The sequence below is a fragment of the Anomalospiza imberbis genome, chromosome 26, assembly GCF_031753505.1.
Source record: "Anomalospiza imberbis isolate Cuckoo-Finch-1a 21T00152 chromosome 26, ASM3175350v1, whole genome shotgun sequence".
Classification (NCBI taxonomy): domain Eukaryota; kingdom Metazoa; phylum Chordata; class Aves; order Passeriformes; family Viduidae; genus Anomalospiza; species Anomalospiza imberbis.
Window position 1 is genome coordinate 5,310,498 of NC_089706.1, and position 20,704 is coordinate 5,331,201.

The following is a 20,704-nucleotide window of genomic DNA, read 5'->3' on the forward strand; positions in this document are numbered from 1 at the left end:
AGGAAGGTGGGGCCAGATGGGGGTCGAGCTCTGCTCCCAGGGACAAGGAACAGGAAGAGAGGAAACAGCCTCAAGTTGTGCCAGTTGAGGTTTAGATTGGATGTTAGGAAAAATTTCTTCCCTGAAGTTGTGGTCTGGCATTGGCACAGGCTGCCCAGGGCAGCCTGTCACCATCCCTGGAAGTGGTCAGAAGATGTGTGGGCGTGGCATTTGGGGACATGGTTTAGTGGTGAACATGGCAGCGCTGGGATAAATGGTTGGAGTTGATGATCTTAGAGGGCTTCTCCAGTCTGAAGGATTCCATGATTCTGTGCTTGTGCCTCCTCTGGTATGCATGCACACCCCAGCTTCCCTGCTCAGCCTTGCAGGTGGTGTGAGCACACACAGCCATGGGGGAGTGGCAGCAGGGTGCCAGAGGCAGCTCCTGCCAGTCCTCCAGTGCCAGGCTTGAGCAGCCTCGTGCTTCCTCTGCTCACCCCACACCCACTGCTGCCCCGCTCAGCTCTACAACGAGGAGATCCTGGACCTGTTCGACAGCACCCGCGACCCCGACGCACGCCACCGCAAATCCAACATCAAAATCCACGAGGATGCCAGTGGGAGCATCTACACCACGGGGGTCACATCGCGCCTCATCAGCTCACAGGATGAGGTGGGTGCAGGATGGGGCAGACACAGAGCAGGGGTGGCAGCTGGGTGCCACTGGCCAGGGATGTGCTATGTGGGGACAGCTGGGTGGGGGGAGATCTCTCCCAGGATGGGAGTGCAGTCCTGGGGTGTTCTGGAAAAGGTCAGTGTGTCCACTGAGCTGCACAGGGTCTGTCCTGACTCCCCAGAAGGGGGCTTTAAGGTTTCCTTCCCTGCCTGGTGTCGTTGCAGCTGATCCAGTGCCTAAAACAAGGAGCTCTTTCCCGCACCACGGCCAGCACCCAGATGAACGTGCAGAGCTCCCGATCCCATGCCATCTTCACTATTCACCTGTGCCAGACGAGAGTGTGTGCCCGCCCAGAGCTGGTGAGATGTGGTCCTGCCTCGTGGCCAGGCTGTTCTTGGGTTCCATATCCATGTGATGCATGAAGTTCCCTTGAGAAGGGGAGAGGGTTTGAAGTGTGGCAAAGAGAAGCAGGGATTTTTCTGTATTCTTTCCAGTCATAGTCTGCATTAGGATTTAACGGGAGCTGAGGGTGAGCTGATCCGAGGCAGGACGGCTCAGAGCAAGCTGCTGTTGGGATGCTGTCCCCAGCTCTGAGGGGCTGGATATGGAGGGTGAACGCTCAGACTCTGGGAGCTTCTGCCTGCTCCAGGCTGGGGTGGTGACCCCTCGTGTGTCCCTGGCTGCAGGTGAATGAGGAGGTGAGCAGCCTTCTGGATGGATCCCAGCCCGCTGCTGAGTACGAGACCTTGACAGCCAAGTTTCACTTTGTGGACCTGGCTGGCTCGGAGAGGCTGAAGCGCACGGGTGCCACTGGCGAGAGAGCGAAGGAGGGCATCTCCATCAACTGTGGGCTGGTAGGGCACAGGGCTGCACTGGTGGGCAGGGGGACTGGCAAGGCAAGGCCTGCCAGGGGAAGCCTGTGACACTTCTGGGTCTTGCTTGGAGCTGCCCTGGGCTGTTGGGGTACTGCTGTCGTTTGTGCTGCCTGTGCCTGATGGCGAGAACACGCACAGTGCCAGTGGTGAGAGCGCAGCTCTGCTGCCAAAGGAGACTCGTGCTGTGGGGAGGGGTGCAGCTGGGCTCAGGGATGCAGCTCCCAAAAGGGTGAGATCTGCTAATCAGAGCTGAAAACCCCACTCTGGGGCTTGATGCTTCTTCTCAGAGCAGCATGGGAGAGAGGCACAGCCCAGGCTAAGGGAAGCCCCATGCCTGCGCCTTGTGCAACCCAAACCTGTGCTACCGTGTGTACCCCAGGCCTGATGTGCTGGCTACATGGCAGCTGCATCCTCAGCCAGGGCTGAATCTGGGGCGGGGGCTTCCCTTTGTGTTGGTAGCTGGCCTTGGGAAATGTCATCAGTGCCCTTGGAGACCAGAGCAAGAAGGTCGTGCACGTGCCCTACCGCGACTCCAAGCTCACCCGCCTGCTGCAGGATTCCCTTGGGGGCAACAGGTAAGGGGGTCCCAGGTGGGGGCTGAGCTTGGGGTGAGGGCTGCAGGGGCTGTGCCCCTACAGATGGGGCTGAGGGGGCTCTGGAGCTATGTAGGAGCTGTCTCAGGACTCCAGTGGCTGCCTGGTGAGGAAGAGATGCCTTCTTCCAGGCACGGCATGACTTTGCAGATGTAGAGACCGTGGCTCCTCATCAGCCTCGGGTGCAATTAGCAGCTTTGGCAGAATCAGCTGATGCAAAACCTTCCTGAGCCCTCACAGATCTGGGACTTGGCAAGTGATGGTGTCCAGCATGGGATTGAATTCCCTGCCTCTTCTCCAAAGAGGGGAGGCATTTAGAAAGGGCTGCCTTTGCCCGGTGCTGTGTGATGTGCTTGGGGGGTCTTGTGGGTGGTCTGGCTCTGGGAGGCATGAACCCAGTTCATACCTTGTTTTAAAACCCAGAAGGGCCCAGGATGGGCTTGCATCCAGGATGGGTGTCTGGGGGCACGTGGCCTGTGCTGGGTGCTGGGTTTCCACCTGCTGGGTTGCTGAGCTGTGCAGGGACTGTCTTTCACCCTGCCCTTGCATCCCCAAGCCAAACCATCATGATTGCCTGTGTGAGCCCCTCTGACCGGGATTTCATGGAGACCCTGAACACGCTCAAGTACGCCAACCGGGCTCGCAACATCAAGAACAAGGTGGTGGTGAACCAGGACAAGACGAGCCAGCAGATCAGCGCCCTGCGGGCCGAGATCGCCCGGCTGCAGATGGAGCTGATGGAGTACAAGGCAGTGAGTGGTGCCATGTCCTGCTGTGGCCCAGCAAGGGAGCCACGTGCAGCCAGTTGTTCACTGCCCCCCAGTGGGATGGGGGAGAGAACTGGAAGAGTCACAGTGAGAAAACTCCTTGGTTTGGTTACAGTTTAGGAAGTAAAGCAAACCAAGGAACTTATTCCCCATGTGCTGTCACGGGGAGGTGTTCAGCCATCCCCAGCCCAGCAGAGCTCTGTCAAGTGTAACAGTGACTTGGGACAACACTGCAGGCATCCCCTGTTTCTTCTTCCTTCCCCCAGCTTTATGTGCTGAGCATGACATCATGTGGTTTGGGATATCCCTGTGGTCAGTGAGGGACAGCTGTCCTGGCTGTGTCCCCCCAGCTCCTTGTGCATCCCTGGCCCAACGCTGGTGGGTCAGGGTGAGGGGCAGAACAGCTCCTGACTCAGCAGGAGCTAAATCATCCCTGTGGGATCAGTGCTATTCTCAGCACAGATCCCAAATACAGCACCACACAAAAGGTGCTGTGAGGAAAGTGAACTCCACCAAAGGCAAACCCAGCTGATGGAGCAACCCTGGTGAGGAGGCAGAGACAGATGCAGGAATCCCCCTCCTTGTGTTTGAATTGGAGCAGGTTTAGTGGCACAGACCCTCCTGCCTCCCATCCCCTGCCCCCAGGAGTAACTGCTAGGAGGAGTCAGGAGGTTTAAGATACAAGGTCTCAGCTCCTGCCTGTCAAGGCAGGACCTTGGCCAGGTTTTGGGGGTGGTAAGGCAGGGAGAAGCCCTGAAGCATCTCTGACCCTCTGCATGTTCAGCTCAGGCTTTCCTGGTCCCTAGGTTTGTCCCTGCTCTCTGTCTGTGGTTGCCCCCAGGGGTGCAGTGGTGGTCTCTGTGTCCCAGCTTGCCCAGCACTCAGGGGCTCCCCTCCTGTGCCCACAGGGCAAGCGGGTGATCGGGGAGGATGGCGCAGAGGGCTACAGCGACCTGTTCCGGGAGAACACCATGCTGCAGAAGGAGAACAGCGCCCTGCGCATGCGGGTGAAGGCCATGCAGGAGGCCATCGACGCCATCAACAGCAGGGTCACCTACCTCATGAGCCAGGAGGCCAACCTGATGCTGGCCAAAGCAGGTGAGGCTGGGCTGGTCCGTGCCTTGGTGGGCCAGCCCAGGCAGCAGCTGGGACAGGGGCTGTGCTACAGGCAGCGTGAGCCTCTTTCCAGCGGTGCCTCTGCGCTGCAGGTGACGGTAACGAAGCCATCGGCACCCTCATCCAGAACTACATCCGGGAGATTGAGGAGCTGAGGTGAGTGGGCACACGGCTGGGGCGTCTCTGGGCTCCTGGGCTCAGGGTCTGAGGCTGGGTGGCTCACACAGCTCAGTGCTTCCAGCGTTGCTGAGGTGGACTATAAGCCTTGTGGAACAGCAGCTGGTGGCACTGCTGCTACACAGGGTTGAAGGAGGCCCAGCCTTGGTGCCAGGCAGTGCTTTGGCTATTGTTGTCTTTGGTCTGGGCATTGATGGAGGCGGAGGTTCTATTTGAAGTGTCTGGGGTCTTCCAGGGACTGCTGCCTCCCAAAGGTGGGTCCATCCCAGTCTCTTGCTCGATCCTGGTACCCTGTCTGGCAGCACTGTGGCTTTCTGACCCATCATTAGCAGGAATGGCTTAGCAGTGACTCTGTCCCTGGCTCACACCATCCGAGCACATCATGTTCAGTCTGTAGAAGACTCTGAGGAGACCCTAGAGCCCCTTCCACTGCCTAAAGGAGGCTTATAAGAAAGAGGGAGAGTGCTGGATGGTTTTTTTTTTTTAATGTGGACAGATAGCGATAGGACAAGGGAAAATGGCTTTAAACTAAAAGTGGAGAGATTTAAATTAGAAGTTAGGAAGAAATTCTTCCCTGTGAGAGCAGTGAGGCAGTGGCAGTTTGCCCAAAGCAGCTGTGGTTATCCCATATCCGTAAGCATATGGAGCTTGGAGCAACCTGGTCTAGTGGAAGGTGTCCCGGCCCCTTCCATAGCAGGAATGTGGCACGAGATGAAGTTTAAGGTCCCTTCCAGCCCAAACCATTCTGTGATTCTAAACCCAGGCAAGACCCCCTCCTGTAAGGCCAGTGGGATGGCCCCTCTTTGACTGTGCTGTTTCCACTCCCTAGGACCAAGCTCCTGGAGAGCGAGTCCATGAACGAGTCCCTGCGCCGCAGCCTCTCGCGGGTCTCTGCCCGGCCCCCCTACCCCGTGGGCTCCTCGCCGGGCGCTGGCCTGGCCGGGCTGTGCAGCCCCGCGGCTCCCCTGGACACAGAGGCCTCTGACGTGCTCCGGCGGGCCAAGCAGGACCTGGAGCGCCTGAAGAAGAAAGAGCGGCGGCAGCAGAGGAAGAGGTGAGGGAGGTGATGGGAAGGGGGAGGCTGAGTGCCAGCCTGTCCCTGTGGCGTTGGGTCTCCTGCTTCCTCCGTCTCTGCTACGGCCAGAGCCCGCACGCCTGCGTTCCCCTCCCAGCCCTGCCCTGCCCTTGGTCTCCTTTTCCCCCATCACATAATTCCAGAGGCTGTTTTCTCCAAAGGGCCCAAAAGCAGGAGGGAGGGTGGCTCAGCAGAACCTGTTTCTGGCCTCTCTCATGCTGGGACTCACCAGCTCCCCTCTGTTCCCCCCAGCCCAGAGAAGGAGGCGTTTAAGAAGCGGCAGAAACTGCAGCAGGACAATGGGGAGGAGACAGATGAGAATGAGGTGGAAGAGGTGAGTGGGTGTCAGAGACCAAGCTCAGCCCGGCTCTGAACCAGGCTGGAAGGGTCATTTTGCTGAGGCCTCCATGCTGGAGCAGGGCAGAAGCTGTATACTCCCCAGTCAGCCTGGATGTAGAATGAGGAGTCCACATTTTTGGGGGCTTGGTTTCAATCAGCATAGATGAAGAGGGGTCATCTGGGAAGGGATGGATGGGTCAAATTGCTGTTCCTCTCAACAGGATGTGCTGGGGGTCCAGAAATGGTGCTGCAGCCCCTGGGCATCCTGTGGGGGAGGCTGAGTCCCACCTGGGGGGCTGTGGCCCACTGCTGTAGGGTGAGCTCAGGTTTGGAGGAGGGAGAAGCTGTGGGGAGAAGGACAGACCATCCTGCTGGCTGAGATTAGGCACTCATCTCTTAGGAGGAGGAAGAACAGGATGAGAGCGGCTGTGAGGAAGAGGATGGGCGTGAGGATGAAGATGAGGACTCGGGCAGTGAAGAGAGCCTGGTGGACTCGGACTCGGATGCAGAGGAGAAGGGTAAAGTGGAATCTGTGTGCAGCCATGGGCATGGAGGGGCACTTGCTGGTATCTCTGGCAATGAGCTCTGCTCTTGGAGGGCAGAGTTCACCATGCCCCAACCATGTCTGCTCTGCGGGACTTGGAAGAGCCCCAGGGTTGCTGCAGTGCTCTTTGGGGTGCTGCTGCTCCCCAGCAACGTGGGTTCCCATCAGCTCCTCTGCCCTCTCCATGTGCTGTGACTCACTGGGGCCACGAAAGGGATGCTCCCCATGCCTCCCAGCCTGACTTTCTCCTTTGCCTCCAGCCGTGAATTTCCAGGCTGACCTGGCGGATCTGACTTGTGAGATTGAGATCAAGCAGAAGCTGATTGACGAGCTGGAGAACAGCCAGCGGCGTTTGCAGACCCTCAAGCACCAGTATGAGGAGAAGCTGATCCTACTGCAGAACAAGATTCGGGACACGCAGCTGGAGCGGGACCGGGTCCTGCAAAACCTCAGTGAGAACTGCCTCACCCATGGGATCCCATTCTGACAGCCTCAGACCCCAGTTCCAGCTCAAGCCCAGCTAACTCTAAGTCAAAGCATCCACCCCTTGCTCTGGTAGAGCTTTGTCATCCCCCTGCTTCTCCTTGAATCCCTGGCACCCCCAAGGCTCTACCTGTCTTGCCATGGGAGCAGCATCAGTCAGCTGCACAGCTCTGGACTCTGCTGGTGATGGAGAAGGGTGGCGAGGCAAAGCCTCTTCCAGTCTTGAGCACCACTTCATGAGCTGGGGGGACTCCTGGGGAAACTGAGGGGCTGAGGGGCAAAAGACCCTGTGGTGTGGCTGATCTCCAGGCTTAAATAGGGCAGGGTCACCCATATGTGTGGCTGTGTGTCCCAGTCTGCAGCTCTGCTCAGGCCAGCCACTGTATCTCCACTCTGTGCTGAGCTCTTCCAGCGGGTATTCCCAGACAGACCCCAGCTCACGGTGGGGTGAGGGGGGCTCTGATGGGACGGGGAGGGACACAGTGCTTGGTGCCTCCAGGCAGGTGTGTGGGTACAGGAGGATCCCGGGCTGCGTGGCCATTGCGAGCTCTCTCCCCACCCACCAGGCACCATGGAGTGCTACACAGAGGAGAAAGCCAACAAGATCAAGGCAGACTATGAGAAGCGGCTGAAGGAGATGAACCGGGACCTGCAGAAGCTGCAGGCAGCCCAGAAGGAGCACGCTCGCCTGCTCAAGAACCAGTCCCGCTACGAGCGGGAGCTGCGCAAGCTGCAGGCAGAAGTGGCCGAGATGAAGAAGGCAAAGGTACCTGGACGTGCCAGGGCAGGGAGGAATCACCTGGACAAGCCCGGCTCCCCGCTTGGAGCAATGTTCTGCACTCTGGTGGCGAGTGCAGAGCATCTGCGTGCTGGGTGACCAGGCAGTGGCACAGCGGCCCCTCCTTGCAGGTGGCGCTGATGAAGCAGATGCGGGAGGAGCAGCAGCGGCGGCGGCTGGCGGAGACCAAGAGGAACCGCGAGATCGCGCAGCTCAAGAAGGAGCAGCGCCGGCAGGAGGTGAGAGCCTGGCTTGCCACAGTGGCCCCGTGCAGGGGGCTGGTCTGGCTGGGGAGCTGGTGTTTGTCCTGCTCTGGCACTCCAGGTGCTCACTGATATCTTGAAGCTTGGTGGAGCCTCACTGGAGGTCCTAGCAGAACACAGCATGGTGAATGGCTCCTGAAGGCTTCCCACTGCTCCTGTTGGAGTTGTGGGGGATGCTGTGGGAATGAGGAATGTGCAGCCAGAGGCAGCTCAAGGCTGGGAGCCTGTTTGTTGTTAGAATCAGGAGTGAGACTGTGCCAAAGGCAGCACTGGGACTGTGACCACGTCCAGGCTGGACCTCAGGGGTGTCTTTTTCTTTCTCACTCATGCAGTTCCAGATCAGGGCTCTGGAATCTCAGAAGCGACAGCAGGAAATAGTGCTGCGGAGGAAAACCCAGGAGGTGAGGAAAGATTTCCTCCACATAGCCCCCAGCTTCCATGGAGGTCTGGGCCCCAGTGCTTGGCTCTGAGAAATCCCATCTTTCAGACAGGGCTGGCTTTGGGAATGGGGCCCCCAAAAGGCAGGGAGAGGTTTTATGGCTCAGGAACTGGGTGGGAAATGGATGTGGGCAGCAGCAGAGTTCCCCATCCCAAGCAGCAGAGCCTGGTGGCAGGGGCGGGCTATGAGGGAGGAGAGGGAACTCCACGAGGCACAAATGTCCCTGGGCTTTGGGTCTATGCAGCTGCCACTCTCAGACCTGTGGGGACGTGGGGGTGATGCCAATGGGTTTAAGCTGGGTGGGGCTGCCCAGCTGACACCTTCTCTTCTGTCCTTCAACCGGGCAGGTGTCAGCACTGCGCCGTCTGGCCAAGCCCATGTCAGACCGGGTGGCAGGCAGGATGAGCCAGAAGCCGGCCATGATGGACTCGGGCGCGGAGGTCTCGGCCAGCACCACCTCCTCCGAGCCCGAGTCCGGTGCTCGCTCCGTCTCCAGCATTGTGCGCCAGTGGAACAGGAAAATCAACAACTTTCTGGGAGACCCCTCGTCCTCCATTAATGGGGCTCGGCCTGCCAGGTCAGGACCAGGGCTGGGTGGTAGGGGGTGAGAGACATCCTGAGGACCCCCATGCCTGGCTTTTGGCTGGTGGTGGAGGTTGAATAGTAGCTTAGTGCCCACTTGAGCCATATTAAACCAGTGACCCTGTGACCAGCTGTGCTGGCAGAGTGTGACTGTCACTTGGACTTGAGCTCCAAGCTGGCCTTCCCTGAGGATTAAATGTTGTGGCACAAACCCTGCTGGACTCATTTCTTGTCCCACGTTGCATGGAGGAAGAGTTGGGCAATGTGGAAACAACACAGATGCATCCTCTGTTTCTGGCTAGCCAGATCCCAGATCCTGGAGCAAGCCTAGCTCTCCAGCACGGTGTGGCCATCTGCCCATATGCCTCTTCTTCCCTCTGGCTGTAGGAAGAAGTTCCCCAAGAAGGGGACGAGCCAGTCCTTCAGCAAAGCTGCCCGCCTCAAGTGGCAATCCCTGGAGCGGCGCATCTTTGACATTGTCATGCAGAGAATGACCATCGTCAACCTAGAGGCAGACATGGAGAGGCTCATCAAGGTGGCTGTAGCACTGGGGACAGAGAGGGCTGGGTGGTGGGTACAGGACAGGGAGGTGGCCATGTGGGCAGTGCTAATCCCCCTTCCCTTTTCCCCCAGAAACGTGAGGAGCTATCACTGCTGCAGGAGGCGTTGCTGGGCAAGCGGGCAAAGCTGCAGGCAGAGAGCCCCAAGGAGCAGAAGGGTCTGCAAGAGCTGAATGAGGAGATTGAGGTGCTGGGGGCCAACATTGACTATATCAACGACAGCATTTCAGACTGCCAGGCCACCATCATGCAGATTGAGGAGACCAAGGTGGGCAGTAGGACTGGATCTGGTGAGCAGGGAGAAAATGAGAGCATCCCGCTGTGGAAAGAGCATCCTTGGGCACAGCCAGCTGGGGCTGGGCTCTGCTCAGACGACCCAGAGTCCTCTGAGCTGTCACTCTTCACCCACACAGTCACTTCTCATTAGGTGATTAAGTACAGAGAGGAGTTCTGGCAGGTCCTTGCGTGTCCATGGACATGCTGGTGTCCCGCTGCCCTGGAATCGTAGGGAGCCTGTGGCCCCCATTTGCCCATGGGGACACATGGGGCTGGTGGTCACTTGTACCCATGCTTGTTGCTTCATGCACTGGAAACATCCTAGGAGGACTGGTGATACTGGGCATGCCACTGGGCAGCTTCCAACTGCCCTCAATGCCTGCAGCCTGAAATGGAGGCTCTGTGCTGTCCCTGGCTTGTCCCCAGCTGTCACCTTGATTAGCAGGGAAGAAGGGCTGCTGTTAATTCACACTAGGTTTTGGGTTGTGGATTTGGGTGAGCCTGGTGTCTGTTCAGTGTCTAGTTTTGTGCTGGAACCAGAATCTCTGCAGCAGTGCATAAGCCCTTCAGCGCTGGACAGTCCCATGGCCAGATCTTCCCAGTAGCCACTGGGCAGACTGGGGAGGGTGGGGGTTGGACTGGGCACTGCTTGCAGAGTGATGGAAGTGCTGTGCTTGCCATGGAGGCCCTTCCACCCATCCCACATCCCGCAGCAAAGCTACCCTGCTGCATCCAGCCCTTGTCTCTCCATGTTTCAGGAGGAGCTGGACTCCACGGACACCTCGGTGGTGATCAGCTCCTGCTCCCTGGCCGAAGCCCGTCTGCTTCTGGACAACTTCCTGAAAGCCTCCATCGACAAGGTGTGGGGCAGGGCTGGGGTGTGGATGTGTGGCAGGGTTTCCTGCTGGGTGCCAGGGTGGGGAGCTGGTGGCAAGGACCTGTGGCACCTGCCTGAGTGCCAGCGTTTCTTCCGCAGGGGCTGCAGGTGGCCCAGAAGGAGGCCCAGATCCGGCTGCTGGAGGGGCGCCTGCGGCAGACGGACGTGGCCAGCTCCTCGCAGAACCACGCCCTGCTGGACGCCCTGAGGGAGAAGGCTGAGTCCCACCCTGAGCTGCAGGCACTGATCCACAACGTCCAGCAAGGTGGGGCCTGAGGCAGGTGCATCTTCAGGCCAGGTGTGCTGCCTGTGGGGTGGGTGCCCGCCCGTACTGGCCCTCCAGAAAGCACCTGGAGGTGCTGTGGCTGGGACCCTGCCCCAAGGGCTGTGTTGGGTGGGAGCATGTGTCCTGGCCATGGATAACAGGGACAAGGACTGGGTCACCCCCCGCACCTTCCTGGGCTGCCCGCTCTGCTGCAGGGTTCGGATGGGGCTGGTGGCAGTGGGGTCCTCTCCGCTGATGCATGGTCTCCCTCTCACAGAGAACGGCTACACCAGCACGGACGAGGAAGTTTCAGAGTTCAGCCTGGCCTCAGATGGGAGGTGAGCACCCAGCATGGCACTGCCTGAGGTGGTTGTGGCTGGGGCACAATGCCTGATGCTATTCATGGACCTCATAGAGGAACATGGATGAACAAAGCCCTGCCTGAGCTCTTCTATGGTTCCCAGCCCTTGGTGGAGGGAGCAGGATGTCTCTTGGACACGAGCAGAGAGTGAAGGCTTGGTCATTCCTTGGAGAAGGGGTGCTGGGGAGCAGAGGGTGACCCAAGGAGTCTGGTGGACCAGTGGCACGAGCTTTCTGAAGAGACTTTGGCACTGAAGATCCATCTTTGCTCTTTTCTCCTTGCAGTGTCTCCCAGTCTTTCACCATGAAGGGTTCAGCAAGCCAGGATGACTTCAAGTTCAAGGTTAGTTGGCCTTTTTGTGTGGCCTGGTCACAGAGACTGGGAGGAGGGATGGAGGGATGTTCAGGGATGCTTCAGGCCTCTACTCTGCAGTCTGAACCCTGGGGAGCCAGGCTTGGCATAAGGCAGTATGGCTGCTCTCTGGATGGGCAGAACCAAGGTCTCCTGGTACAGTGGTCCTGTCCTGAAGCACCAGAGACTTGGGAAACACCCACCACACCAGGCAGTACTTCCAAATCTGAGAGGCAACGAGGATGGGAAGCAGCCACTGTTCTGTACGGGCCGTCATGTTTGCTGGAGAGCAGGCTGTGATGGGCCTCCCAGTGGGAAATGGGGGAGCTGCTTTGTGGCCAGAGAGCACAAACTCTTCCAACCCACACTGCTGGCTGCTCCACTGCCCCCCGTGCTGCCCGCCCTGAGCCCTCTGCCCTGCTCTAGGGAGAGCCCAAGCTTTCGGGGCAGATGAAGGCAGTGTCAGCTGAGTGTCTGGGACCCACGCTGGACGTCTCCACCAAGAACATCACCAAGTCCTTGGCATCCCTCATGGAGATCAAAGAGGACGGGATCGGCTTCTCCATCCGGGACCCCTATTACAAGGAGAAGGTGTCGCGCACCATCAGCCTGCCCACGCGAGGAAGCACCTTGTGAGCATGGGCCACGAGTGGCTGGGCACTGGGAGGCTCAAGGGGTCAGGGGCCGGGGGGAAGCTGTGCCTGGCCTGTGGAGGGGCAGAGGGGTGAAGAGGAGCTCAATCCTGCATCTATCCGTGCTTGGCTACAGCATGCCATGGTGAATTTTCTCAGCGAGGCTTGGAGACTGTGTAGGAGTATGTTGGTGTCGTTTGCAGATGGGGAGGAGGATACTTCAAGAGCAGGGCAAGAAGGGGGGGCATGGGGGTCCCCAACTCCCTGCTCTGTGTTGTCAGCCTTTTTGAAGGTGTCTTGGGTTGCCAAAAGCCTCTGCACTCGTGGGCTGCCTCAAGACTGTGACTCCAGCCCAATCTCTTGTTTGCTCTTCTGTGGGAAGACAGAGGTGTTCACTGTGGAGGCATCCTCCACAGTGCAGGGGCAGGCACCCACTCTGCTTTGTTCACTTGCTGCAGTCCCAGGCAGTCCCGTGGCTCGGACACTTCGCCTCTGACAAGGCGGAAATCCTATGACCGTGGGCAACCTGCCAGGTGAGCTTGGGGGAAATGGTGACACGGGCAGGGGGGGCTGTGTGGCCCAGGATTCTTTCTGGGCCCAGTCAGGTGCCAGGTGAGCAGTTCCCAAGTCATGTGTCCCTCTGATCCTTTTGGCTCAGGCCTGCAGACATTGGCTTCACACCACCCTCATCCCCACCCACCCGTCCGCGCAACGACCGCAACGTCTTCTCCCGTCTCACGAGCACCCAGAGCCAGGGATCTGCCTTGGACAAGTAAGTCCTGCTGGGGTGAGAGTGTCTGAGCGAGGGGAACCCAGACCAGGATAGCACAGGGCATGTACTGAGTCCTGTGGGGGTATATAGTAACACCAGGGCTTGGATTGGCTCCAGCCAGGGTCCTGTCACCACTTCACCTCCCTGCTTGTCCCTGTGATGGAGCAGCTGCCATGCCAGGGCTGTGCTCCTGCCCACTGTGCCCCCTCTGAGCTCACAGTCCTGGCCTCTGCCTGGAGACAGGGTGGTGCCAGACTTGGAGCCCTGGAAAGACGAGGGAGCAGGATGGGAAAGACGAGATGGGGTGAGGGGATGAGGGCTCAAAGGAAGCTGATGGACTGGCATCCAGCCACAAATGCTGCTCAGCCTCTCCTGGCAGCAGGTCAGGTGCTGCTCTGGGCTTGCTAGCAGTGCTGGTGTTCCCTGATGGAGACCTGCTGTGTGATCCTCACATGCCCTCCTGCTCTTCTGCTCTCCCCTGGTTCTCCATGTGTGCTTCTCCTTCTCCCTCCCTCCACTCCTTCTCTCTGTCCTACACTGGCTTGGATGCAATAACAATCTTCCACCTCTGACTCCACTGCTGCCTTCTCTAGTCTGGGTTTTCTCTCCCATAATCCGGCTAATTTTCTGCCCCTAGGTCTGATGACAGCGATTCCTCTGTCTCGGAGGTGCTGAGGTATAGACAACTTTCTATTTATTATCCCTTCCTCTGCTCCTCCTTCTCTCTGTCAGATGCCTGCTCTCCCTGTCCCTGCATGCTCTGCCTGCAGCTTGCTGCTCTCCCCCCATCCCAGCCTGTGTGTCTGTCCCCACCGTGGCATGCCACCTCTGGTGCCTGATGCTGTCCCTCAGCTGCAAGTTCCAACTGTTCCTGCTTGGATTAGCCCTTGGTACGTGGTGCTGGGCTCACTGATGGGTGCTGCCTGGTTTGGGTTGGCAGCATGTTCTCCTCCATCTCTGATGGTTTCTTGCCAGCATGAGGCCACCACGTCCCACCCCTTCCCCAGCTCTCCAGCAGGATGGTGAGATGATGGGGAAGGGTGCTTGCAGTACGTCCTTTGTGCAAGCGTCTTCCAGGCAGTTATCTCAGGTTCACCTCGTGCCTGGTTGTGCTTCCCTGGTGCTGAGTTGGAAAAGGTCAGTCTCTTGCCTAAAGAAATCAAGTCAGATTGTGGTGCAGAGCTCAGCCTTGAAGTTAAGGTTCTCCTGGGCTTCTCTCCCTGCATCCACCTCACTACAGAGGTTTCCCAGAACAAGGGCCACATTTCCCCCATCCTTTAGGAACATTGCAGCCTTCCAGTGCCTAAAGGGGCTTGTAACAAAGAGGGAGAGCAACTTTTTACATGGGGAAATAGTGACAGGACAAGGGGGAGCAGTTTAAAATTGAAAGAGAGTTGGACTAGATGTTAGGAAGAAACTCTTCCCTGTGAGGGTGCTGAGGCCCTGGCACAGGATGCCCAGAGCAGCTGTGGCTGCCCCATCCCCGGGAGTGTCCAAGGCCAGGTTGGATGGGGCTTGGAGCCACCTGGGACAGTGGAAGGTGTCCCTGCTTATGGAATGAGATGGTGTCTAAAGGCCCTTCCAACCCAAACCATTCCGTGATCAGCTGTCCAGCACCCAGGTATCCCCTCCCTCTGCCTGTGCCCTGAGCTCCTGCAGGCCCCCTGTCACTGGGGAAGTGACTCCAGACCAGTCTGAGCAGGGTCACTCTGGGCAGTTTGCAGTCAGGGAGCCACTCAAAGTCCATGGAAGATGCAGTGCCGGGATTTCTCCTTGGATTCAGTGTTGATGTGAGGCTGGTGGAAGCACTGGGGGTGAGGGGAAGGCTGTTGGCTTGGCATTGGTAAGTGCAGAGCTGAGGAACACCACATGCATGTGACTTCCAAACCCAAATTAATGAGCCCATGCTTGTCCTCATGACTAATGCAAACCTTGCCCCTCTCTAGCCCCATGCATCAGTTTCCCTGCCTGTAAGAAGAAACTAGCACAACTCGGGGTCTTGTGGCTGTGCTTGATGACCAGGCACATGGGCGTCACACACGGGAGGGTCAGGCTGGTGGTCCTCAGCACCCTGAGCATGTCTGAAGTGGAGGGCATGGGCAGATGATGTGTCCCCCAGGACAGACAGCAGTGTTTTGGCAGCAGGTTTGGCAGGGGTAGCTGCTCTCCTGCCCAGAGCCAGCAGTGGATGCAGGAACAGCCACTGCAGCAGGACGTGGGGTGCAGGTGCTGGTGCTGCCCTTTGTCACCCTTGTGATCTGTGTAAAAGAGTGAGGCCCTGTCTTCAAATGTCACCAGCCAAAGGGTGACAGCCTCCAAGGGGTGGGGGTGCTGATACTGGTACTCTGAAACATTATCCCAGCAGAGCTTCAGCTTCAGGCTGGAGAGGGCATAGTTTGCCCCAAAATGGACCTCAGGGCCAAGGAGCTGAGTCTCCTGAACTGTCCTGGGTCTGTGCTGGTGAGGCAGGAGAGGTGTGGGGGGAGAGCAGAGGTCACTGGGCAGCCTCCCCCTTTGCCTGTCTGATGGCAGGGGCTGCCCATGGGGAGATTCTGGGCTTTCCACAGAGACCTCGGCTCAGACATGCCACCTCCAGCTGGAGCAGCCTGTCCCAGTGCTGGGCAGTGGGAGGTGCTTGGTGTGAGACAGCTCATGTTCTTCCATGCCCTGGGACCGTGGGCACCATGCCTCCACCCTGCACTCTAGCTGTTCTCTCTCTCCTGTGAAGGGGCATCATTAACCCAGTGGGTGGCACCAAGAATGCCCGGACAGCCCCGCTGCAGTGTGTCTCGGTGGCAGAGGGACACACCAAGCCTGTGCTCTGCCTGGATGCCACCGATGAGCTGCTCTTCACCGGCTCCAAAGGTGGGTGATGGGCAGAGGGGGCAGGGAGGATGCAGAAGCTGTGGCAGCAGGTTGGCATCGGGAGCATGGGAAGTGTTGGGCATTATAGGGATGGTCCCTGTCTTCAGTGTTGAGCCCTGTGCTGGGGCTGGCTGGCTCCTTTCCTCTGGCCCTGTGGGTGGGGGGAGATGCTCAGAAGGTGCTGTCCCCAGGCCACCATGCCCTTGGAGGAGACACCCCCAACACTCTTGGGCACGTTCTTCCTCCCACAGACCGGAGCTGCAAGATGTGGAACCTGGTGACAGGCCAGGAAATTGCTTCTCTCAAGGGTCACCCAAACAATGTGGTTTCCATCAAGTACTGCAGCCACACGGGGCTGGTGTTCACCGTGTCCACGTCGTACATCAAGGTGTGGGACATCCGCGACTCCGCCCGCTGCATCCGCACCCTCACGTACGTGCAGCTCTGGGGGACCCGGGGCACTCTGGGCTTCTCTGGCTTTGCAGAAGCCATTTCCAGAACCTGCAGGGGCTGGGGACATGGCCAGATAGCAGCTCCTTAGTGCCAGTTTGCAGTGCTGCTTCCTTAGGGAACAGGGAGGCTGGGAGAGTTTGGGGTGAGGGAACTCATGGGACCTCCTGCAGCAAAGACTCAGGGTCATAGAATCACAGAATATGCTGAGTTGGAAGGGACCCAGCAGGATCATCAAGTCCGCCTCCTGGCCTTGTGCAGGACACACAAGCAATCCCACCCAGTGTCTGGGAGCATTGTTCAAACACTTCTTGAACTCAGACAGGCTCAGAGCTGTGCCCATTGCCTGGGGAGCCTGCTCAGTGCCCCAGCACCCTCTGGGGGAAGAACCTTTTCCTAACATCCAACCTAAATGTCTCCCAGCTCAGCTGCAGCCACTCCCTTGAGTCCTGTCACTTGTCATGAGAGGGAATAGATCAGTACCTGTCCCTCTGCTGCCCCTCATGAGGCTTCCCCTGCAGACCCTTCACCATTCTCATGGCCCTCCTTAGGATGCTCTCCAGTGGCTTAATGTCTTTTTTATATTGTGGTGCTCGAAACTGCCCTGAGGGCTTGAGGTGAGGCTGCCCCAGTGCAGAGCATGGCAGGACAATCCCCTCCTTTGAGCAGCTGGCAGTGCTGTGCCTGGTGTGTCCCGGGACATGGATGTCCCTCCTGGCTGCCAGGGCACTGCTGACTCATATTCAACTTTCCATTGACCAGGATGCCCAGGTCCCTTCCCACAGCTGCTCTCCAGCCTCTGTTCCCTGCTGTATACACACAGCCAGGGTTGCTGTGTCCCAGCTGCAGAATCCAGCACTTGTTAAGGGTCAGGAGCTGTGAAGAGATTTTGCAGCTGTTCTGGGGGTGGCCAGGAGAGCTGGCAGCTCCCGTGGGGGGCACAGCCCCAAACAGCATAGTGGCTGGGTAAATCACAGGCTCTTCAATGTGGGTCTCTGAGGAGTTTGAGGACCAGAAAGGAGCATGGAACAGACAGTAGCCGTGGCTGCCAGCCTGGAGTAGGGCTCAAAGGTTAGGACAGTATGGTAGGTCAGAGTTTTCCACTTGCTCTGGCACAGGTCTCCTTTCTCCATCCAGCCTCAGCTCATCTGCCTTGGCTTCTCTTTTGGTACAGAGGCCAAGACCTCTGCTTCCCTGTGCTGGATGCCAGCACTCATCTGCTCTTCCTGTGCGAAGCAGAGAGGGAGGAGAGCAGAGGAAACTCAGCTAGAAACAGGGCAGGATGCTCTGAGTCATGCACAGACCCTGCCTCCTTGGCTGCCTTTGCAGGCCAGGCACTGGCCTGTGGGACAAGGCTCTTGTTGGTCCCATTGTGGCCAGAGGGACAGGGATACTTCCAGGGCCTTTCCTCAGTGTGGGACCCAGCTGTGCCAGCCTGGAGCCAACCCTGTGGTTCCTCAGTGGCTCTGGTCTCATCCTCCCTGATGCCTCAGGTTTTGGCTTTTGTATTTTTCAGGTTCTGTGCTGCTTTAGTGTGTGGGTCTGGGCTTCATATTAGGGGATGGTGAGCTGTCTCCACAGAACAGGGAGACAAAACAATTCCTTCTCCAGCTGGGGGCCAAGGACAAATGATCCAAATCTCAGGCCCAAGAGCACAAACAACGTGGGCTGAAGAGAGAAAAACAAGAAGGATGAGACTTCATGGGCTAAAGCTATAGTTGGACAATTAACTCCAATGTGCAAATGGACCAAAACTTTTAAAAGTGAGAGACCTCGTGACCTTTGTCCATTTTGTGACCATTTTGGTTCATCTTGGGTGGAGCCCTGGCTGGTGTTGGAATACAAGCCCCTCAGGGCACAGGCCTGGAGGCAAACCTAAGCACAAGCATTGAACTGAAACCTGTGAAGAAACTGAGCTATATGAAGCTACAAAGTGCAATAGAAATATAGATTTAGAATATAGATTTTAGCTTTTAGTAGAAACTTATACTAAGTGCCTTGAGTATCTAAAAAGCTGCAATAGAGAATAAAAGCTTTTTTGTCTTTAGGCACAATTCTACCATAGTAGTGGTATTTCTATAAGGTTACTTTGCCCCAGACAAAATGTAAACTGCTTGGGCTCTTGTGCTACCCAAGGTGGATCCATTGAGGCCTCCTTATAAATCCCTGCTTTATTCTTTAGCTCTGTCCAGTCTCTGCTCTCTTGGGGTCTGGGTGTCAAGGTGACCCCAAGAGTGTAAAACTCCTTGTTTCCCACCCTGTGTGGCCAAAGAAGAAGTCTGAATGTGTAGGGTCGGCTTCTCGAGGTTGTTTATTTTCTCTTATCTGTAACATTCTTTCTCTGACCTGATGAGCTCTGTCCAGCAGGTCGGCCATGGCATTCTGTCTGCCCTCAGGGCGGTGTTCACATTTTATACCAAAAACTCCGTGTGCCATGTTTACAATAATGTGCCAATATCTATCATCTGTGTTGGACAGTGTGTCTGTACCTTAAACCAACAGAAAAGTGTCACCATCACAGCAAGACTTGGAGGGCAAGAAGAAGGTCAGGACACGCCCAAATCCCTCCATCTTGTCCCCTTGAACCCCGTTCTAGAAAGCCCCAAAATTCTACTTTTTCACCCTGTATTAATTCACCTATCACACTACTCAAACCTTTGTGGCTTGTAATTCCTCACACAGAGTTGGCAGCTTTTCCCACGGACTAAAATCAAAGCCGCAGGTGTTTTTGACTTCTTGCCAAGGTCTCCGAGCCCCCTGCCAGGGTCTCGAGCCAGCCAGGGCAGCCAGAGGGGTGTCCTGGGTTCCGACGTGCTCTGGGCTCTGTTCAGCCTTGACAAGGCGTCACCCGCTTTGAACTCTCCCTCCTTTAGGTCTTCTGGCCAGGTGATCTCTGGGGACGCGTGTGCCGGGACCAGCAGCCGCACTGTCGCCAGCGTGCAGGGGGAGCACCAGATCAACCAGATCGCGCTCAACCCGGGCGGCACCGCGCTCTACGCGGCCGCCGGCAACGCCGTCCGCGTCTGGGAGCTGAGCAGGTGAGGGGATGTCGCCGTTGAGGCAGGACGGGAACAGAAGAACTCCAGATAGAAGGCGAGAAGAAAACTAATTTATTTCAAATGCACCACTCTGTTTATAGAGAGCATCGTGCAGACCAACTTCATAAAAACATCTCACGCCATCGGTGCGCTCTGAATGGCGCATGGTGGCAGAACATATCTATAAACAATGTGAACTATAAGAGAGATACTGAATTATTTACATTCTTTTCCAACTCTCTCCCAAGCCCAGCCTGGTAGAAATGTCTCTTTTCTTTCTGACTGAACTGAGAATATCCACAAGGGGCTGCTGGCCCGGCCAGCCCGTGTGCCTCTGAGCAGCCTGGAGTGACCCCCCTGGGGAAAATGAAAGACTTTTTCACAATGGAAGTTGCCTGGAGGAAGGGTTTTCAGGATCCTTTCCTGTGGAACTGTCGTGGTTTTGGTTTTAAAAAATGGTGAAGATTTTTTTAAGATTTAAATTTAAGATTTTCTTAAATTTCTTTACATTAAAGATTTTCTTAATTAAATTAAGATTTTCTTAAATCTTGAATCTAAGATTTTTAAATTTAAAAATTAAGATTTTAAATTTTAAAAAATTTAGGATTTTTTACCGACATAAATCTTAGGATTAAAAGAAGTTTTTAAAAAAATTCTTAATATTTAATATTTGTAAATTTAAGATTTACAGTTGTGACCCAAGGGGTGATGAGCAGCACTGGAGCTGCGTGGGGTGGGGGGGTTTGTCTGTGCACTGGGCAGAGCTTAGCAGAAGGGAAAAAACAAGTGGAATGAGGAGCAGGACCCTGTATTTCCCTTGTCCTTCCACCTGCCCAGTGGGCACTGGGCTGTGACCCCTGTGCTGCAGCCTGGGCTCTGCAGCCAGATGTTGGCACACACTCAGGCTGTAGTGTGTAGTTTAATTAAAAATATATAGTATCACAAAATAAAAAACTGAAAATATAAAGTTTTAAAATATAATTATATGTATAGAACAAGGTAAAAGTTTTAGAACATAAACTAGTCCTTCTTCACCTTCTTCTTCATAAGTTTGAGTAGTATTTTACAATTAGACAAATAAGTCCACTTTGCAGACTTCAAATAATTAATTATTAAAGTAAAAGTAAAAATAATTTAAATATAATTTCTTAATTAGATAATTTAACCTTAAAAAAACCTTATAACAAAAAATTGTTAACCATTTTGTACCTTATTAGTTAAATACTACAAAACTCACTACCTGTGAGACTGTAACATAAATTTAGAAAAAGAAACATTTAAATCTAAACACAGAGTATTGTCTCATGTACCTTCAATCTCAATCTCAACAAGAAAAAAAAAAAGGCAAAAACGAGCATTTTAGTGGTGCCCTGTGTGAGGACACCTGTTAAAGTCAAGACCTCCCTGAAGAAACAGAGATAACGTACAGCTGCAAGCTAGGAAAAAAAAGAAAAAACCCTCCAAAATCTCTAAAAACTAGTAAAACAGTTTGAACCAAAACGTAAATACTAAACTCAGGCTGCGCAGCCAGATGTTGGCACACTCAGGCTGCTCAGCCAGATGTTGGCACA

The 20,704-nt window shown here is 56.0% G+C and overlaps 1 protein-coding gene across 5 annotated transcripts in view; it reads left to right on the top strand.

Moving 5' to 3' along the window:
• KIF21B (kinesin family member 21B) overlaps window positions 1–20,704 on the top strand; it is a 43,987-nt gene that overhangs the window by 17,607 nt on the left and 5,676 nt on the right. For 3 of the 5 annotated variants that reach the window (XR_010993770.1, XM_068173397.1, XM_068173401.1), the window contains exons 4-31: window positions 503–652; window positions 880–1,014; window positions 1,342–1,509; window positions 1,990–2,105; window positions 2,680–2,875; window positions 3,799–3,988; window positions 4,099–4,162; window positions 5,013–5,237; window positions 5,511–5,592; window positions 5,998–6,115; window positions 6,402–6,593; window positions 7,191–7,390; window positions 7,534–7,641; window positions 7,998–8,066; window positions 8,452–8,681; window positions 9,074–9,221; window positions 9,320–9,514; window positions 10,281–10,382; window positions 10,499–10,664; window positions 10,942–11,002; window positions 11,310–11,367; window positions 11,803–12,008; window positions 12,467–12,541; window positions 12,667–12,780; window positions 13,418–13,456; window positions 15,509–15,645; window positions 15,897–16,077; window positions 18,969–19,133. Coding sequence is in view for 4 of the 5 variants with exons in the window: in XM_068173397.1 (XP_068029498.1) it covers window positions 503–652; window positions 880–1,014; window positions 1,342–1,509; window positions 1,990–2,105; window positions 2,680–2,875; window positions 3,799–3,988; window positions 4,099–4,162; window positions 5,013–5,237; window positions 5,511–5,592; window positions 5,998–6,115; window positions 6,402–6,593; window positions 7,191–7,390; window positions 7,534–7,641; window positions 7,998–8,066; window positions 8,452–8,681; window positions 9,074–9,221; window positions 9,320–9,514; window positions 10,281–10,382; window positions 10,499–10,664; window positions 10,942–11,002; window positions 11,310–11,367; window positions 11,803–12,008; window positions 12,467–12,541; window positions 12,667–12,780; window positions 13,418–13,456; window positions 15,509–15,645; window positions 15,897–16,077; window positions 18,969–19,133 (3,890 nt within the window). In the remaining variant the exon portion in view is untranslated. The remainder of the gene's footprint in view (window positions 1–502; window positions 653–879; window positions 1,015–1,341; window positions 1,510–1,989; window positions 2,106–2,679; window positions 2,876–3,798; window positions 3,989–4,098; window positions 4,163–5,012; window positions 5,238–5,510; window positions 5,593–5,997; window positions 6,116–6,401; window positions 6,594–7,190; window positions 7,391–7,533; window positions 7,642–7,997; window positions 8,067–8,451; window positions 8,682–9,073; window positions 9,222–9,319; window positions 9,515–10,280; window positions 10,383–10,498; window positions 10,665–10,941; window positions 11,003–11,309; window positions 11,368–11,802; window positions 12,009–12,466; window positions 12,542–12,666; window positions 12,781–13,417; window positions 13,457–15,508; window positions 15,646–15,896; window positions 16,078–18,968; window positions 19,134–20,704) is intronic. The other 2 variants (XM_068173400.1, XM_068173402.1) reach the window with 1 other exon arrangement.